Source organism: Physeter macrocephalus, chromosome 6 (assembly GCF_002837175.3).
Source record: "Physeter macrocephalus isolate SW-GA chromosome 6, ASM283717v5, whole genome shotgun sequence".
NCBI classification, from domain to species: domain Eukaryota; kingdom Metazoa; phylum Chordata; class Mammalia; order Artiodactyla; family Physeteridae; genus Physeter; species Physeter macrocephalus.
This window is the reverse complement of record NC_041219.1, coordinates 8,639,601-8,661,179: the sequence shown is the minus strand read 5'-3', so window position 1 is coordinate 8,661,179 and position 21,579 is coordinate 8,639,601. Positions and strand designations below refer to the sequence as shown.

Here is a 21,579-nt window from a genome sequence, read left to right as displayed (position 1 = left end):
GAATGTCTTTCCTATTTCTATCAGCTTAGACATAGCTAATGATGATGAAAATAAGATACATAGATTTCTGTTAGTAGTAATAATCAGTAATTGTCACTGAATGCTGATTTTTGTTGTTCCATAAAACACTATCTTGTAGAAAGTAAGAACAACCAAACGCTGGATCTAACTAGTAGGCTGCAGAGTAATACAAGTGCATCCAATCTATAATTCCCTTAGTGCTGAACTGGCCACAGATGTCACTTCTACCCCCTATTTTTCATTACTTTTTTTTAAGTCCATAGTTTAATTAGTCATCTTTGATAAATATTCAACGGTGGCAAGAATGGTTTTCCAACAATAAGCTTCCATTCTGTTCACCAGAATCAAAATGACACTTGTTAAAACACAGCCTCTGGCTGACTTAAAGGACATAGGCTGGGGGTGTATTTAAGGAGTTGCTGTGTAGCAAGCTGATCATATACAGAGCAAGGAGAAGAAATCTTGAAAGGGCACCCAGCAATGAAGTGCTGGATAAAATGGCAGACAGACCATCCTGAAGGAATCTAACAAAAGTTGTCCTGGGCAAAGGAGGCCTTTGAAAGCAAAACTGCCCAGAATAGGGGCAAATTCTGTTTTTGAACCGGCAGCCCCAAACAAGAGAAAGACCACGTAATTTGGATGTGCTCTGGAAGAAACTGCAGGTCAAGTTTCAGGCTCATGAGCAGCTGTCCCCCTGTGCATAGCAGATGCGTCAAATTTCATTACTAGGAAAATGAGACTTACATATATTTACATATATAATCTGAAACCTGTTGATGGTCCACTGAAAAATAGCCCTTGATCTCAGCTACAAATCCCCAAACTCTCAGGAAAGTAATGGCTATTAGCAGATGCTGGGAGGTACACTTGCTTAAGATTCAGAAGGCTCCTTAGAAGAGCAAGGACAGAGCGGATTAGCCAAAAATACCACTCTGATTTTTCTAGCATCTCCTCCCAACCCATCAACTCCTTATCTTCCTTATTCACCCACCAGATAAAGAATCAATGCATAGTTCACAAGATTATTTGTACTCATCACTGAAAATAAAACAAGATTGGTGAGCACTGAACTTGCCAAGGGCCCTTGGCTCCTAACAATTTCCATTGTTAATGAAACCCCCTTTTGCTGCTAAATTTGTAAAGATGCGCTAACAACATTTTAGCAAAATGATTGCTCTGGGGACAGTTTAAGATCTCTTTGTATAAACCAAAGTCATTAGGAACAAATGAAAAAGCTTATTTTTTGTAAAGCATGAGCTGAAAAACCTACAGAACTCATAGTTATGAAGAGTGCAAATGAGTCCTATGAGATTCTTGATATTAGGATTACTGGGAGAGAGAATATGGAAATTGTTTATGAAAATGTGAAAACCCCCATGGTCATTTCTCTTTAACTGCTGCCTCAGAAGTAAATCTTTTAGTGGAATTTTATCATGTGGGAAGGAAAGTTGGGTATGGTGTACATTATATAAAGGAACAGGGAGCTGGTCTCTCCTAGCTGCCTTCCTACAAGATGAATGGGGTAATGCTGAGCCCAAAGGAAGTGCCTTTATCTTTCTAAGGTACTAACTTTGCAGAAATGATTACCTAATTAATGTAACTTCTACTATGTTTTTTATTGTACTCTCATTTTAAATAGCATGATTACAGAGTTCATTTGTATGATAAAAGTTTTGAAAGCATACAAATTCAGTATATCATTTTGGAATAATTTATTTTTTGCATTTTGGTGATATGTTTAACCTTTTTCACCTTGCCAAAAGCAAATGCCTAAAAACGAAAAGCTTTGGGGTAGAAGTTAAAAAATTAAGCAGTGGAAAAATTAAAGGCATGCGTCTTTTAGGAAAAATTTTTTACTGAGTTAAATAATAATGGTGATGTAGTGGGACTAATATTTTAAAACATAGTAAATTGGTAATTGTTAAATGGAAAATTGTGAAGTAGATTGGTAAGTTAAGATAAATAACAGGAAAATTTCCAAAGATTTTTGCTATGAAATTTTTCATTGCTGCATTGTATTTTAAGGTTAAAAATCAGGACTCATTTAAAATAACAATAAAGGACTATTTTAAGATGTAAATAGCAACTAAGAATGATATCATAGATTAATATTTAATGATATGGTAAAATATATTATTTAATATGATGAAATATATTTTTAAGGACAGAGTAATATATATATAATATCACTGTGTTAAGTCTAAAGAAAAATGTTAATGTGTATGTTAAAAGAAAGGCTGGAAAGATAAACAAGAATATTAACAACATTAGCCTCTGGGTTTGGGGATTATAGGTAACTAGTATTTTTTTTACTCACATATTTCAAATTTAATAATTTAATAACTTTTACAGTTACTTTGGAAATAAATAAGTGCATAACTACATTTATAAAGATAAAATTCTGTTACTTTTAGAATAAAATATATACCAATATAAAAAATGCTGTTGAATAATATATAGAAATTATTCTGATGATAGAGTAAAAATATCTCCCAGAGGAAAATTATACTTGCTAAAAGAAAAAAAAAACACACTATTTTAAAATATAAATTTTGATGCTTAATCATGATATGGGTCTATTTATTTCTAAGCAGGTTCTCAGTAGACCTAATTTGACCAGTAACTGCCTCCAGGACTGGGCAAGTCAAGATCATTGCTTTGGGCTTTATTTTTTAATCCTAACTGGACAAGGGCTAAAATACATGAGTTCTAAGGTCCTTCCTGCTCTGTTAGTACAAGTGTCTTTTCATTAGTGATTGTATTAATATTGAAATGTTGATTTAATTATTTTCAAAGACAATAAAAAAAATTCTCAAATCACTGGCCTCTCGAAGAATACCTCTTTCTTTCAGTGGCACTACACATGCCATTGATATAGAGTGTGGCACACCATTTAATTAATTTTAATTAATTTGCAGTTCATTTGAAATATCATTCGCCTATTCTAACTAAAAATTGGAAGACAGCTTTGGTTGAAGCTTCCTCACCAATACTCCGTATCTTGCTCTGCCTTACAAGTACAAGCACTCTTACTTCTTTTGGGGCAGACAATCCTAGACTTTTAACTATCAGACTGAAAAATAACCTGCATTTACAAAGGCTGACCCTGTCCATCTTGTCCGCTACCCCCATCTCTCATTCTATCCAGATTTCTTGGTCCCTTGACTGCCGCTAAGAAAGCCATCCTGAATAAAAATTACAGATGTTTAGAAGGAATGTGTGACTTTTTGCACCTACCTGTCTGCTTCCTCATCTGGAAAATGGGAATCATAATTCCTTACAGGGTTGTTACAATGATTAAATGAAATAATGTTTCATTTGATATTCACATGAAAACGGTGCATGTCAAGGGTTCAGTATGGATTTTAGATAAACGTTGTACATAGCCAAGTACAGGAGACATAGAAAATTGTCTAAATAGGTAGTAATAACATCTCTCCTCCTCATTACTTTTACTACTGTTATTATTAGGATGCAGTGCCAACAAATATTCCTATCATTCCCAAATAAGTACTGGACTATAAAGATAGCAAAAATAAAGTTTTTAGACAACCTTGCTAAAAGTGAATGAGTAATTATGGAAGTCACTACAGACACTACGTCCAAGTTTAAGGCATTACAATAAAATACACTTTTATAATTCCACCTAACTTTACTGGTATACTTGTCAATCAAATACACTGCTGAATCTATACAAAAACCCTGGCAACCAAAGGAATATCGTTCCTTAGTATCTCTACAAGGCCCATGGCCAAGGAAGAACAGAATCCCAAGTGAAGTATGCAGTTGGTGAGTGGCTGAAAGAACAGGAGACAGCAACGCTGTCAGCTGGCACCTTTCATGCATCAGCTGGGGCTGCTCTGTTTCTGAAGAGTCTTCTCACTGGTGCCCACACAGCCTGTTCATTCCCACTGAACCCGGAGCACGAAAAAACAAAATACCCTTTGGACCTCAAAACAAAATAGAGTTGGGGAAACCTGGTGGACAATAGACCAACTATATTTAAAATTACTGTGTTCTGAAATGATGTTCCAAACCTTTTCACATTTTATTTTTGCATATTTGCTAAGAGGTATATGCTGCTCTTTCCATATGAAAGAAAAAGGATTGCTGGGAATGGGTGGGTCATTTTAACTCTTAATATCCCGAATGTATCAGGAGTATATTTTAAGATAGCTGCACTCCTTTTAAATGGCTCTTATAATTAAAATAAATGTACTTTAAAAGAGACGTCCACTTTGCTTAATCTGAAATAATATATATTACATTCTATTTTAAACCTTTAAGTCCCTATATATACAGTAGCTATTATTTCTACTGGCTGGGAAGGGAAAGGGATGGAGAGGGTTAAGTTTCTGGGCTGTAAGACCACTTCATAAAATATAATTGCTAAAGCATAAGAACAAAAGAAACCAAGTGACTCAGACAACATTAAAAAGAAGAGGACAAGAAGAAGCAGACAGCAAAGAAAAAGTAGAAAGAAAGAAAGAACACATGAGACATGTACAGAGTGGCCAAAAAATTCAGAGTAAAAATGACAGGCATGACAAAGACCTACAAAAAGGTAAAGGGGAAAAAACGCAATGAGAGGAGAATCTGATTTGTTTGGAGACTTGATTTGTTGAAAATTTTTCTTTGGTCTGGATTTTGAACACATTCTACTGAAAAGCCCAGAACAAAGTTATTTAACGTTTCACAACTCAGAACCCTTATGACATCCAGAATCAATTATACCCATAAGACCTCCAAAAAATTGAACTGGTTTATAACAAAGGTAGAAAAATTAAGATATCCATGATGACTCACTTTAAAACAGGGAGCAGCCGGCTGCTAGCATAAATAGCTCTAAAAACATAATTTAAAACTTAAGAGGTATACAGTTGTAACAGAAGTTGTGAAATGGCTGATAAATTGCCCTATTTATAGACGCCTGTGTTACAGAGGAGGTAAATTGTTTCTGGATAATTGCGTGCCTATTATCCGTGGCTTCCCAACGAATTTCAAATCTGCTCTATCCTGATCCTTGAATATTTAAGCTTCTTCTTCACTTAGCTCAGGTCAGAGCACTGTAAATCTCAGTGCCTCCTATGATATGAAGTCTAAATATAGATGGTGTTCTCTGAATCACAATGATTAGGAATCCGTACTTGCGGTTAACTTTTAAGATGAAAGACAATGATAGGAATGACACATTAGTTACAAGAGAAAATCCATAGCACTATTCCCATTCAAATCATGATCCAGGCTTGAGTGTTTATGAAAACTCCACTGGATGACATAGGGCTCCACCTGAACAAATAAATCTTGTTGCCCAGGAATAACTTACAGCAACAGTCATTGTCTTGAATTCCTCATACAAAGGTTGAAAATTGCACCAGCTTTTGTATCCATCAAATTACTACATCAAGAAATGTATGGGTCCATGCAAATGAGGTTTACCTTAATTTCTAATGCACTGTCAAGGTCACTGTGGTTAATAAGGCTGATTGTACAGCTTGGGAAGAATCAACTGCAGCCATTTAGTTAATTCTTTAGGCATAACAAGTAAACTGTCATGAGTCGGCAATAATTAATATATTTTCCTCACTTGAAAGGTCTCCAACTAAAAGATTTTATTTGGCTAAAGTGAACTTTACTATTCTCTGTGTGTGTGTGTTTGTGTCTGTGCATTGACCAAAATGTAATTCTATATGTTTTGTAATTTTAATAGTTAGATTCAATGCATAAGAAAATGCTGTACTTTTTAAAAATAGAGAAATATTCTTATTCTCATCAAATCCTGGATGTTCTATGGTTTCACTGAAATGCACTTTGATCCTCCTGTGAAAAAGCAGTGAAATCCATGAAAAACTTTATAATACATGTATGTACGTGAAGGAATAAGGATGTATATAATTAAATTTGATAATTAAATATAGTTATAAAAAATCTAGTCCTGTTACACAAGGTAAAATAAAATTATTGATTAAAAAAAGAAGCTGGGGTCTGGAGAAAGGGAGAATGGCAAGAGTGGATGAAAAAAGTTACAAAACAAGCTAGAAGGCCTATTTTGCATTGGGAGATAATATAGCTGAGAAAAACATATACTTTAAAAGAGTCAACTCAAATGTTATGACTTTCTGAAATAAGTGAAATGTATATATGCACATATACATGTAATTGGCAGGTATTGGTCATAACGTTGCATGTGTATAAAGAGAAGGAGAAAACAGTGCACATTGAATGCCTGCACTATATGTTCGTTTCAGCATAAAATAAGCAAGGTTTGTTTATATATGAAAATAAAAGTCACTTCAATTTTTTCTATTTGGTTTTTTAATTACAGAAAGAACCTCACGTCACTAGAAAGTAAAACAAAAAACAAAAAAACAAAAAACCTCTTTCTAAATATTTAGATGTGAAGGGATTCTGAAACATGAGAATGGGTCCTGTGCTGTGAAATTTAGGAATATCTCTCTATATTATTCTGTCTTCATGCGATAGGCCACTCCCATCTTTTTTTCCTACACAAGTAAAAAAATAATATTCTGAGGAATCATGATATTAATTTTGTCTGAATTTTATGAGGAACAAGAAGAACCTCCGTTCTCAGTATCTTCTTTTATTCCTCCATTTCATGATGAAAATCTTAAGTAAGAACAGGGTGAAGTTAGCGAAAGTTAGAAGTCTTATTTGCTATCTATTGGTAGCACTCCTTGAAATCTCATCAACACAATCCAAAATATTATGTACCAAGTTTTGATTGCAAGGCAGAGGCTAAAGTTGTGTGTATTAGTTTCGTATGGCTGCCATAACAAATTACCACAAACTTGGTTGCTTAAAACAACAGAAATTTATTCTCTCACAGTTTTTATGGCCAGAAGTCCAAAATCAAGGTGTCAGCAGGCTGCTTTCTCCTGGAGATTCTGAGGAATCTGTTCCATGCCTCTCTCCTAGCTTCTGGTGGATCTGGCAACCCTTTGCATTCCTTGGCTTGTAAAAACATAACTTCAATATCTACCTCTGTCTTCACATGAATTTCCCTCTGTGTTTCTCTGTTCTTTTCTGTCTCTGATACGGACACTCAACATTGGACTTAGGGCACACCCTAAATCCATGCAGTCTCATCTCAAAATCATTAATTTAATTACATCTGCAAAGATCCTATTTTCAAATAAGGTCACATTCACAGATGGGGTTTAGGATTTAGACATATCTTTTAGAAGCCACTATTCAATCCATGGAAGTGTGTGCATGTGCTTTTATTTTTCCTATGATTGCCAAGAAATTACAAGTCATCAGAGTTCTTTCTCACTTTCAAATATTTTAAGATATGGGTAACGCAAAACAATATTTGATGACTATGGAAGATCTTTCATCAACATTATCACAATATTGAGTAAATGTTATCACACTATCATGAGAAAGACTACCATGAGTTATTTTCATTTTGAGATAGAATAACTTATATGCATGAAATCAGTCCTAAGTCTTAATCACAAGGGGGAAAAGTAAACAAAAAGGAAATGTTGTTGCTGAAAGAATCTTCTCAGTGCTAATAGCAATGCTTATATTATTTTTGGAAAATGCGGAGGAAATTTCTTCTTTATAGTGGTTGGTAGTAGTTGCAATAAACCTTGTAATCAATGAATCTTGAATCCATCAGTATAATCTACTGTCTGTGAGTGTGTAAGAACGTTTTGGAAGCTACAAATATTTTTGTTGGTGTTTCTGCTCTGGCTTAGTAAATAATAATGATTACTATTGTAAGTTTAATCACCACTGCTCCCTGTGTTGCCCATGAAAATCTATATTTACTTAGTACTTGTACTGTGATAAAGTCAGGCAGTTAAAATAGAGCTATTCTATAACTACTCCATAGGCATATCTTTTGACAGATAACACAAAAGTTCAATAGTGTTATGCCTGAAATTGGTATAATATTAGGCAAACAATACTAGCATGATAGGAAAATTACTTTGGGCAGAAATGGGGGGAAAACCAATGATACTGAAAAGAAAAAAAAGTTAAATTAAATCAAGTTATTTTCAAAAGCACACCTCTATAAAAATTAAAATACCCTGAAAAAATACTATTGACTATTTGCCTCTATGCATGACCAATAATATAATATTTTTAAGTCAAATGTCAGGAAAAGCCAAAAGGGTTGGGAAAAGGGAAATAAGTGTATGATTATTTCTGCATTTGAAATTAGAATATAAAATCGTTAATGCATTTAGATTACAAACTAAATGCGACTGTAAGAAAGTGAATAGAATTATGCACTTACTTATATTAGCTCCCAATGCAATGAAAAACCCTGCTACACTGAAAAGTAAATTAAAAACACATCCAAATTAGTTAGTCCTGCAAGTAGGTCATTCAGTCAAATATTTATCTGGTGACGAACTGAACTGAGCTAGCATGTATTGAATTCTCCAAATGGCAAGGACAAGTGGTAGTTTCCGTGTGATTCCAGAGAAGCATAGGGAGAAGAGAGATTATAAAGTCCTCTTTATAGTGGAAAGGATTAATAATAAGTGAAAAATAGACAAAAATTGGCAGAAGAAATAAAACTTTTAGAATACACTGAAAATGTTCATCTTCAGGGCCGCTATTCCATGTTGTGATAGCTCAATTCTTAGCCTTGAACTCCCTTCTATTCTCTCCCTGGACAATCTCATCTACTTCTCATTTCTACCTACATCTTAGTGCAGGGGTCTTCAAAATGAGGTGTTCGTACCTCTGGGGGTAAAGTAAGACTTTTCAAGGAGTACCTAAGGATATGGGTAGCATTATGGCAATCCATTTCCACATTCTAAACTCTTATATAGATAGTTCTTTTTTCATAAAAACCCTTCCCCCACTTTCTCTCACTTTCCAGGAGAGAGGCATATTTCTCATTCATTCATCTTGCATGTTTGGAGGGTGCATTGTACTGCAGTATCAAATAAAGAGAAAATTCTAAATATTGGTGTTGATATCTAGAAAATGAGTTTGCAATTTTTTAAAATCTCTGCTTCCATAAAATTTGAAGAAGGGACTGATCAAGCTGTCAGGTGATAATTAAATTTTGGTGATAGATTACTATGTGATTTTTGGCACAAAACTTGGAAACATTTTGAAGAATTGTGTTACATTCCTGTAAGAAAACAACTTCCATTCCCATCTATTTTCATGTATAAGGTTTTTCAGCACTTCTTTAACATAAAAATATGAAGAGAATTGATGGTGAAACTTTCTCATTCTGGCAGTGAGTAATATTTATCTGTGAGTATATACACTAATTGGAAAAAAGTCCCATTTCAATTTTTACTTTTATATTTAACAATTTTTATTTTCATGTTTAGAAATTATTTACCAAAATTTGCAGTGTATATATGTGATCAAGTATATACAGTAAACAATTGTAATGAAAACCCAATTTAGAGGAAAAAAAACGTAACAGGCTTTTATGATGACTTGAAAAAATTTGTGTGTGTATGTCTATGTGTGTTCTCTGTGTGTATTTTTTACTGCAGAGAAGTATGATAGGGTGATCCAAAAAAGATTTTCAAGCAAAAATATATTATATTAGAACATAATTTGAGGGAGGAGAAAAGAATAATGTGAAATTTGTGACTAGTAAATAAGAACATAATCGTATTTTTAAATGTCTAATGATGGTTATAAAATAGCTATGATGTTTCAAATCCACTGTATACATTTAAAGGTCTTGAAAGAATTTTATTGAAAAAAATGTTTATTGACAATATGCTGGAATTTAAATCCTTGCAATTATTTATTTATTTGTTGGTTTGTTTAATAAATTTATTAATTTCATTTATTTATTTTTGGCTGTGTTGGGTCTTCGTTGCTGCGCACGGGCTTCCTCTAGTTGTGGCGAGCAGGGGCTACTCTTCGTTGCGGTGCACGGGCTTCTCATTGCGGTGGCTTCTCTTGTTGCGGAGCACCGGACCTAGGAGCGCGGGCTTCAGTAGTTGTGGCACGCGGGCTCAGTAGTTGTGGCTTGTGGGCTCTAGAGTGCAGGCTTAGTAGTTGTGGCTGGCACACGGGCTTAGTTGCTCTGCGGCACGTGGGATCTTCCCAGACCAGGGCTCGGACCTGTGTCCCCTGCATTGGCGGGCGGATGCTTAACCACTGCACCACCAGGGAAGCCCCAAAGCCCCTCTTACAATTATTTAAATGTACGATAAAAGTTTTAGATTTAGACTGAAAAATGTCATTTTAGGCAATTCATATGCATAAAAGTTTGAGCCCAAGGGATTATTCTAGTCAATTGTCATCAAATGCCTTCCTTTCTCTTACTATTATTTTTTTTAACTCCACGTTTGTTTATTTATTTATTCTTGGCTGTGTTGGGTCTTCGTTTCTGTGCGAGGGCTTTCTCTAGTTGTGGCAAGCGGGGGCCACTCTTCATCGCGGTGCGCGGGCCTCTCATTATCACGGCCTCTCTTGTTGCAGAGCACAGGCTCCAGATGCGCAGGCTCAGTAGTTGTGGCTCACGGGCCCAGTTGCTCCGCGACATGACGGATCTTCCCAGACCAGGGCTCGAACCCATGTCCACTGCATTAGCAGGCAGATTCTCAACCACTGTGCCACCAGGGAAGCCCCCTTTCTCTTACTTTTTATATTAACTCCTGTCACTCTTCCTTCCTTAGTCATGTTCAAATATGTCCCCTTCACTTCATTTCCAACACCAGCACTCAGGGCCAGAAGTCTTCCCTGATCTCTCTGATCTGGTCAAATTCCTACAGGACAGTCTCCCAGAACACCACAGATCTCTTATTGGTTGCACTCACCTGAGTTTCATTTTTAGCTTTATGTGATTATTTTGAACAATTTCTGTCTCCCTCCTACACTACTCCCTCCTTGCCCCTGCATTCATCTTTAGGATGGGTAAGGGCACGGACCACATATTCTCAATGTGGTAGCAGAGGCTGGCATTGCTTGAATGAAGGAATGCTGCCTTCCAAGTGTCTAGCACAGTGCCTGATACATCGTAGCTGCTCAATACATACTTATCGAATACATGAATAAATGAAGATATATCCCCCTTTAACTATATAATGAAAAGAGAACCCAAAGTGGACACATTGTGAGGAAACTGTATGATTTATGTGCAAGCACAGTGAGTGTGAAATTTTGGACTCTCGGAGCTGATGGAAGCACTAGAGATTTGTTCACACTTTAGAAACAGGGTTGAAATTTGGAGCCATTAACAGACTTGTCTCAACCCAAAGCTGCCTGATGACAAACTAGGAGCAAACCTAATTCCTCAGCCCAGCTCACTGGAGGTTTGGGCAGCCCTGCCTTTTCCACTACTCCACATAGACTCCGTGCTGTGTTCACTCGTCTGCAACAGGACTACGCTGGTATCTGACCACTAAAATGGCAGATCTGGCTGGTATAACTTTAGCCTATGAAAACTTACAGTACGTCAATGTACAGTAAAAAGAATACAAAAAGGAGTGTAAAGAGCAGAGGTAATAGGACAACAATAACTTGGAAACACGGGCAATAAATTAGGATCTGTTTTCAGGGAAGAAAACATGAGGTTTCTGAACCGAACACATACAGACCATAATGGAAAGAGTCCTTTGTCCCTCCACCTTTACGTTCTCACATAAGTAAAGCAAATATTGATGGATAGAGAGCAGACACAAAGGAACGGAGCTCAACTGGAGCTCTTTACACTATGAGATTAAAAAAACGCTATGGCTGGTGGAGGGACATGTACCGTAAATAGCAGCTGATTAAGGGGAGGGAAGAAAATGTAATATTTACCGAGAGGCCAAGACAGGCAGTATTTCTTAAAGCGGGGAGAAAAGGGCAAATGTCCCCCTGCTCCTAATTGACAGTCTCTATGGTAATGTTTTGTTTTTTATTTTATGTTACAGGTCACATCTTTATATCCTCAAAACGTATAGAGAGTTAAGTCTAATATTGAAGGCATTCTATAAATGTCCTATTCTGTTCTATTCTACACTGTTCCTACTTTCCCCATCTAAAATTCATACCACTCATTACTCGGGGCGGGGGGGGCGGTCAAAACAAGTATTCAATAGCAGGCAACTTCAACGATGATTAATGTATAATTTCCTATAAGGGTCAGATTTTATATGGGCATTCTTTTACATAACTCTCGCTACTTGTTTGGTTTTTAGTAGTACTGCCACTTTTCAGATGATGAAACCAAGGGATTTTCCTAAGTTAATTTAGTTGAACAACTGCAATTTGATCACGGTGTCTTTGACTCTGAAGACCAGAACCGTTCCTAATACCAACGGTTCCCAAAGTGTGGTCCCCAGATTAGCAGCATCAGCCTCACCTGGAAACTTGTTATAAATACAAATTCTTGGGCCCCATTTCACCTACTGAATCAGAAGTCTGGAGGTGGGGCTCAGCACAAACTGTTTAACAAGCCCCCCCCCCCAGTGATTCTTGTGTACAATCAGGTTAGAGACCACAGGCTTATACAGTGTAGCATAAAACTTTTGCTTACACTCACCGCAGAGAGTACTTGAGTTCTCTTGGGTGTCTTTTTTGCTTTTCTTTTTTTTTTTTTTTTTTTGATCATTTTTGAACAAACATCTATTACTGATGTATGGAAATTTGATATACCACCACCGAATTACTGGCAGTAGTGGTAGAAAGTAGACAGGCTAGGGACGGAAGCCCAGATCTGCCACCTATTGTTATATAATCTTGGCAAGTTGCATAACCTTTGTAAATTTTGGATTTCTCTTCTGTAAAAATGAAAATAAAAATGAGGAGATCATGCACCAAAAGCACTTAGCCCAATCCTGAAATGTAATAAATACTCAATAAAATAGACATAGTTTTCATTATGACTATCATTGTTAAAGACAATAATATTGGTAACATTATAATTAACTGCATGAGTAGTGAAGCTTATTATTGCAGTATTATGTATGCTGCAAAGCTCCAGAGATTCTCCTCTACTTACAAATTTTATTATAAAATGGCCTTAATTTTTTCAATTTCAAAATGAACTTCCAATTAATTTCAATTCACTAAACATTTTAAATTTCCCACAATGTACAAGGTATAATGCTCTTTTAGGGTATCTTTTAAGTAGGGTATTGATACCAGTTATCAATTTATATGTTAGGGAATGGATATCACCATTGAATACTTTTTTTTAAATTAAACACTTTAAATCTTTACTGTGTCTTGGCTTAAAGCTTTATTGGAAGATTGGGACTGACATATACACATTACTATATACGGAATGGACAACTAATAAGGACCTACTATAGAGCACAGGGAACTCTTCTCAATACTCTGTAATGACCTATATGGGAAAAGAATCTAAAAAAGAGTGGATATATCTATATGTATAACTGATTCGCTTTGCTGTACACCTGAAACTAACACAAGACTGTAAATCAACTATACTCCAATAAAAATTTTTTTAAAATATATCTTTTCACATTATTTGAAAAATAATACATTATCACAAAATTAAGAGGCTGTGTCAATTGTGGACACATTTAATTTCAGGTTAAATTTTTATTCAAAGAAAATCATATATTGCTCTATTGAGACCACTGGACAGTTAACTGTACAATCTCAACAGTGTTTTAATACAGACAGTTTCAAATAATAATTCACTTGCAGTAAATATATATCCCCTCTATTTTACTCAGTGAAACTCAGGCCAATTAGGTCGTGTTTATTTACACCAACCAGTGAAAGAAACCAATTTCTGTCCGTTTTATTACGCTTTTTATCCATACAAAAAGGCTATCATCTTTTCTGTCTTTTTTTTTTAGAGTGAAATTCTCAGTCCTTACTACCTCCTCTCGTAGCTGGTGTTTTCAAGATCTTTTTATCATTTGTATTGTTCTCTACCGAATGCTTGGTGATTTGTCTCTTTTCTGAAATGTGGCATTCTGCTGAACTTAGTCCCCAAACGACAGACTAACAAAATGGGAACATGGCTTAATCTGTCTGTATGCATGACATCACCATTACAATTCAACACACTGTAGCATTTGAATATTTTAACAGGGCTCAGAATGTCGACTCATTCAATGTATCATCCACTGTAATTCTTGAATTTTTCTCACTGTTGCTACCACCTCTAGCTTTTCATTGCACATTTTGGTTCCATTACCCTGCCCTGCACCAACTTTCCATTCCATTTGCCTGAATCCAACGCCACCTATTCCACCTATATCCCCAGTATATCAAGATCAGGCTGGATAGTAACACAGCACCCCAGAGGTTGCAATCCCTGCTACTTCCATGACTCCTTGTCCTTTAGATTTATTAGCATAAATACATAGCATCTCTCCGACCAAAATTTTTTAGTATACAACTACATTACCCTTGGAGGGTTTTTTTAGATGATTTTTAAGGTTCCAGTTAAACAAAACCAAGCAAACGAACAAAGCTTACTGGTCTGTTACTTCAGGCACATTTAGAAAGAAACCTAGCCCTTCCCTTAATTGACTCAATTTAAGAAAGTTAAACTCAGCACCAAGAACAGGAGTACATTATTGTTTTATTATTGAGCTGTCATCCCCCAAATATAGATTAAACCTCTGATCTTCACACACAGGTAGCTCCCTGCAGGAAGTCACTTGCGTATGCTGGGTCGTGTCATATGGTTGGTCAGTTGAGGAAACCTTAGTAAATACAGAGTTAGTTTCATTTAGCAGGTTTACTTGCCCAGTTACAAAAGAAAGCAAAGCAGGAGAATATAAAAATGATGAAGGAAATAACAAAAGAACCTTAAAATATTAGGCCCCAATTTAATTATTTTACCACGAATAACTGGAAGGGTTATCAAAACTGAAATGAGCTGACACTTTCATTTATAAGAGAATTATGGAAGTGATTGATGGTTCAAACTCATAAATCAAAAATTGCTGCACTCCTTACACATCAATCCATGTGCCCTCCTTCTGTCTGAATCTGCATCCACCTGCCACACATACTCATACACACCTACCTCTGCCTCACTCAGCCCTATCATCTGACAAAGTCCTACTCATCCTTCACGAGGAAGAATGCAGTGTCTCCAAGGCAGTAACCCCTCCCTGCTGTGCATTCACACTGTCTTGTGCTTAGTTCTTGCTTCAAAGTACCACTATTTGTTTATAGAGCTGCATCTCCTATTCATTTTGAGCTCTGCCTCTTCTCTTTGATTTTTGGTTACCAGCTGCTATTGAGAATCACTCAGTAAAATTTTGTTAAATGAATGAATTATTCTAAAAATAGATTTTTCCCAATAGCTATATTTTTAAATGTAGAAAGTGATGTCCAGCTTGAATACTGTCTAGAGAAATTGTGGTAATGCAACGGTACAAGTTCAGTTTTAATACAATGGCAAGAATATGTGTGAGTATGGGTATATTCATGAAAGGGTTCAAAAACAGCTATCAGCTCTGAGAAAAGACATGTGTCTGTAGCCAAATAAAACAAAGAATGAAACAAAAAACAAAGGGGAGGAAAGTTGAGACCACAATCTTCAAATAGTATATATCACCTTTTTTTCCTCAAATGTATATACGATTATATATCTTAATCAAATTTTGGAGGCATTGGTTTTGGATAAATGTTTAAGTTTTCATAGCCTAATTAATGTGGTAGAACTGAATGAGGTGCTAAAAAATAGGAAAAAAGTTTTATAACATTTTAAGTCTAATACAATAATTTTCAGAAGACTTAGCAAAAAGGATAATCATTAGTCTAAGTTTAACAAATGAATTTGCTTTAGTTCTAAAGAAAAGTGATGAGGGATTTAATCACTTTCTTCAAGTGTATGATGGTTCCATTGAGAGATAATAGTGATCAAATATTTTCCTTCTTAGCTCAGTGTATGACTAAGACCGATTAACTTAAAGAGAAAACAGGAAAACTCTAGAGAAGGTGAGATGTTCTGACTAATTACTAAGTAATGCAGTGAAAGATTTCCCTCACAGACTTTTAAAGCAGGAGAGCTACCTTTTGATCTAGACTCAGGTACTAAATTTAAACTTAAACAACTCTCAGCAAGACAAATACCAATTTGTTCCATAAACAGATTACACTGTCTGTGGTTCTCAATGTTCTTCTACAACAAGCCTCTTTCTCTGTTGCTCATGGGGTCATCTCAGTCACTCATATCAGGGACAAGCCCCCTGTAGCATGTAAAATAGAATCATCTGAACAAATTGTTCCCTAGCTCCTCATTCTTCTGATTGGACTTTCTTTAATACGGTGGCCAAAGACTGGAGAGGAGTGATTATAAATTGCCCAAAGCATAAAAAGAAATGTAATATAATGATCCTTGGAAATTCAAAGACACCTAAAAAGGTTTAGAAAACTATAGTAAGAAGATCACCGATCTTTGATTATTTTATACATTTAATATTCTTTTATTAACATTAACTGACATTTAGTATAATATTTAAATCAAAAATAATACTATTAAATATTTTTAACCTCACATTATGTATTAAAATACAGTGCTGTGAAATTCCAAGATACAAGTTTAAGGTTTCTGTCAAGGGTCACTAAAAGAGTAAAGGTTTTTCATAACGTTTTTGTATTTAGTTTTTAATCTTAACATTTGCTATGCTACTTCATTTATATCAAATGCTCACAGTTGCTTTATAAATAAATACCGTAACCTTTCTAAAGAACCTTAGAGTTTGACCTAAATTTAATTATTTTGTTCTCATGGGATAGCAAAGCTATAAAAATTTAAAATAAGGTGACACCCTATATTTGAAGAATAAGTCTGGGTTAAGAAAGGTAGTTTAAAACTACATAAAACATTCCAAAGATAAGTGTATTGTGGCTTTCATGCTGTTGCTTTGTAAGCTGTGAACTTGAAACAAAGTTTTGCAGTGTTTTTTTCTTGTCTTGTTTTTCTCCACTTGATAAATGGAATGCGTCCACTGAGAATCTGAAAGCAGTATAAATCATATCAGAAATACAGGATTTGGTTCAACTTACCTGTTTCTGTTGCTGGAAATCCAATCTGAAATAAGCGTTGATGCCTGTTGGTGACAGTGCTTGTTGCCAAAACTACATGCTAGCATTATAACTTCTCTACGTAGCTCTCTGAGTATCATCAAAAGGAAAAGAAAAATTAACAAACAGTGTTAATATCTAGAGAGAAAAGGAAACTCGTTACACTACATTACAGTAGATAAGTAAATAATTAGCACAAAATTAATTTTCAGGTATGGAAATTCCATTTTGCTGAGCAAGAGATAACTAAGCAGGGTAGAAGTTAAACATAAAAAAGTCTTCTCTGGAAACAGTACTATAGTGAAGGGGTATGGGTTCAGATCTCAACTTTACCAATAGAGGCAGATCCTAAATTAAAACATGGCAAAGAAAAGCCTTTGTTCTCAGTACCAGGTGGTGGAAACTGTGCTGCCCATCAGAAGTCCTCCCAGGAGAGGGAAATGAAAGATGCAGAATGAAAGTAAGATCGTCTCATGCTGCTAAAGTCACAGTGGTTTTAGTGGTGTGTTACTATACAGTTCTGGGGGAAAAAAGCAAATAAGAAAATAAAACCATACTCATGTTGGTAGGATGCTTGAACAAGAGATCCATTAAAATTGTTTTTTGGCCAACCAAGCTTGATGTACGTTGTTGCAACTTGCTTTAAAATATATTCCTAAATGGGGGGTAGGAGAAATAAAGATAATATCATTTTCAAATCGCTCCATGCTGACAATTAAAATTATAGAGTAAAATTAAAATATTTTCTAAATGAACCAACTTTGAAATATCAGTAAAATTATGGGCATGGTAATGCTCTATTATAATTTTATTCAACTTGATATTTCAAATATAGAAAATTAGTGTAAAATACAGTTACAATGATGGAAGTCTACTCTTTACTTCCTACTGAACAATTAAGTAATTTGCACTATTAAATATTTGAGATGATAATTTTTGTAGCACAAGAAAAGTGAGGAATATTGATAATGAATCCATACATACATATATACAAATGAATGTAGATATAGTTTATGAAAATGAGCACCTAATATTTATGTGTTTTATGTCAATAGACCATATTTAATGCAAAACTGTTCTATAAGCCCTGTCAACAGCCTAGCCTTTTTGAACCTGACGTACACAGAACACTCTTTAGTAAAATGATGTGGTATTTCAAAGTCAAAATCCATCATCTAATGATATATTTAAATATCAGTAGCAAGGTAAGATATGCTCTCCTCACTTTAATGTGGTCCTTGGATTTTGTCAATGGAACGAAAGCACTGAAATTACAGTAAAAGCAATTCTTAACTTTTATTGAAAATGAGGTGTCTGACATGATATACTATTCTAAAGTACAAATATATACAAAAATGTATTTTACTTCACATAAGTTTAATATTGCAGTGTCTCTGTGTTAAGAAGAAAAGAGAAGAGTAATAAGTCCTTCTCCAGCAGATAAAAATTATACCATAACTGTAATGATACATTTCCACGCATGTCTGTTTCAAGGGCTTAGACAAAACTAACAACAATGAACAGTCAAGCCAGGATTATTCCCATTTAAAAAAATACTAAAACAGAGGTGCTTTCATGTAGGTTTAGGATAAAATAGAAAGAAGCAACTCTTATGGACATCACACAGTTTAGATGGCTCTAATAAACAGATTTCATGTCATAGCAATCTAGTCTCGAGTCATTCCAAATGCGTAGGTTAATTAGCAGAGCCAGTATGTCATAAATTAGGATGATTTTATAAGACACAGGGCAGAGTCTTAAAATAACTAAAAGGAAATAAATAGTGCCCAAAGGTGACAGGCGTTACAGAGACATAGTCTCATATGCAAAGCTTCACTGGTGATAAGAAATTTTGGAGTCAAAAGCTCATTAGCAGTACTTAATCCTAATCTTATTCAAAATGATTATTACATTAGATTAGGTGGCGTCAGCAGTGCAATTCTGGTTTTCCAGTCTTCAAGCTTAGAAAATCTGGTCAGGTAACATTTTGGAATGTTTGTCATGTCTTCAGGTCTATTTGGATTATCTGTTGCTTGCTCTCCTATATCCCCTTGGACCCAATTATGAATGGGCTTTTGCCTCAACGTTGATCTTATCCTTGTTAATTAAGGAAGTGAATTGAATTTACTATGTCCTTTTGGTTAAAAATAATGACTAAGAATCTTTACTGAAACTGTCTATATTCTGTGAAGATCTTTGGATCCCTCTCCCCAGGTTAAGTCCTTTGTGAACGCAGAGCCCTTTAACTCTAGGGAAGTAAGTTTGAACTTTAAGGATGTGCCATGGGTATTTGTTCTTAAATTCTGAGGCATTTAAGCTTAATTGACACTTTTAGGCTAGAACAAAAAGTAGCGTGTATTACATTTCTTCTTCAAGAATTTGCCATTAGTGTTGCCCAGAAGATCAGGACAAAAATAGCACAAATTAGAAGGACCTAAAATAACTCAGGATCAGTTGAATATAGTAGATAATGAGAAAACAGCTTATCTTCTGAAAATAAGAAAGAAGAAAATATATCTTTTTACATTGAAGACATTGTATTTCTCCATGCGGTCCAGTAATTTATCTAGAGGATAAAGAGCTCGGCTGGCGGCGTGCCAAGGAAGAAAATCCTTCTCCTCAGACAGGTATCTGATAATCTCCAGGGGAATATTCTGAGGCAAATAGCCAGCTCTGCACAGCCAAAAAAGTTAATGTTAATTATATGCAGAAAAGATACATGATGATGCAAAAATGAAGATTTTACTTATGCAAATAAAAGGCAGAAAGCAAGATTCATCACAGTATAAAGAAGCCATACTCAGTACTATAAAAATAAAATTACTCACTTTTTAAATATAGTCCTACTTAGGATGCCAATGTCCCTTAATACATACAGAGTTGGGGAGTTAAAAATTTGAATGAACACAAAAATATCAGAATGCATGTTTTTAAAAAGGAAAGAATTGTGGAATTTGAATAAATCAACTCTAGGTATTCTACTTCACAGAAACATTTCAGGAGTCACAAGTAATTGAAAATAATTGATTATTGAAATGAAATTCTGGTTTCTCAATGCATTCTCTTTACTTTTCATGTAGCTCTGTATAATGATATTTAATCCAGGTTGTTTTCAAAAGGATAATCAAATTAAAATAGCAATTTACAGTTTTGACTGTATCTACGTTACATTACCATACAAGCATTTTTCAAACCTTCCTATTTAAAAAAATAAATGCTTTCTATAACACCTATGAAGATCAGAGTTAGATTTTAAGTCCAAATTACAAAAATGTTAAAGAAATAGACTCTTCCCATTTATTATTTTCAACAGATGCTGTGTCACTGTGGAGACCAATGTCAGATTCTTGGAAAATATGAAACTGTAGCTTTTTAAAGCTATCAGAACACATGCTGCCCACATTTAAAGAGGGTATATCCAAAAAAGGATCCAAAAAGAAGTGATCACATATAAAATCGACAGTAGATTGCATATAAAATCCTTGCAAATCAAAGCAATATAAATGACAATACACTATGTATTTTGCTGAATTTTTTTTTACATTAATAATCAACTGTTGTAAAGCAATTATACTCCAATAAAGATGTTAAAAAAAAAATCAACTGAATGCAGACTTTTAACACAGGGCATAGGTAAATATGAAAGCTACCAAAGCCTGGTTATCTTCTTTACCTACATTTCACACCATTATTCTCTGTGGCATCACAAAATTAGATGGACCTTTTTATTTGTGTTTAGTAGAAGGTGGACAGGGAGAGAGCAAAGCCTTTTCTCATCTTCACTTCGAACAAGTTTGCCAGATTATTTAGTCTTTACTTGTGTGATAAGCAAAAACTACTCTAAAGACAAATATTAACTTGCAGCTGTGTTTATAATGTTCATAATAAAAACCAATTCTGAAGATTATTGGATTTAATAAATGAACGAGCATCACTCTAATGATTTTGGTTCACTCCTGGTATAAGATCAACCACAGTTAATGTCTGACATAAATAAGAATGATGAAAATAACCCCAAATTTCTACATTTCCACAAAATTTCCTAGAGTTTGTATGATTTGGACTCCATCTAGATTTGTGCCACTTTTCTTGTACAGTTTCCATTTATACATCCTTGCAGAAATAGCATGAAATTAGGCTAAGGCAGCAACAATTAAATAAGAAACTTCATATTTTTGTTAATGTAGCACAATAATAAAATAGTTAAATTTTGCTTACAAGGGTTTTAAAAGTAATGATTTGGTTTTTTTCCTTAAAAGTAACACAGCTTCCAGTATTTCAGATTTCATAATTTGTTTCCCCTGAACTTTTAATTCTAGATATTCATTAGCATGGTGATCATAAATTTGCCTCCCCTAAAATTATGTAATTCCCATGCCATGGATTATATAATTTTAGAGTTGAATAAGATTTATCTAGAAGCCATTGTTCTTTTGTTGAGGAAACAAGAAAAATAGGTATTAAAAAAAAAGAACCGGGGCTTCCCTGGTGGCGCAGTGGTTGCGCGTCCGCCTGCCGATGCAGGGCAACCGGGTTCGCGCCCCGGTCTGGGAGGATCCCACGTGCCGCGGAGCGGCTGGGCCCGTG

General features: G+C 35.0%; 1 protein-coding gene across 1 annotated transcript in view; it reads right to left on the bottom strand.

Moving 5' to 3' along the window:
* TRHDE (thyrotropin releasing hormone degrading enzyme) overlaps positions 1-21,579 on the bottom strand; it is a 443,586-nt gene that overhangs the window by 23,522 nt on the left and 398,485 nt on the right. The window contains exons 13-15 of the mRNA XM_024122728.2: positions 19,518-19,665; positions 17,550-17,647; positions 16,975-17,082 (exon numbers count right to left, since the gene is read on the bottom strand). Coding sequence (XP_023978496.2) covers positions 16,975-17,082; positions 17,550-17,647; positions 19,518-19,665 — 354 coding nt within the window. The remainder of the gene's footprint in view (positions 1-16,974; positions 17,083-17,549; positions 17,648-19,517; positions 19,666-21,579) is intronic.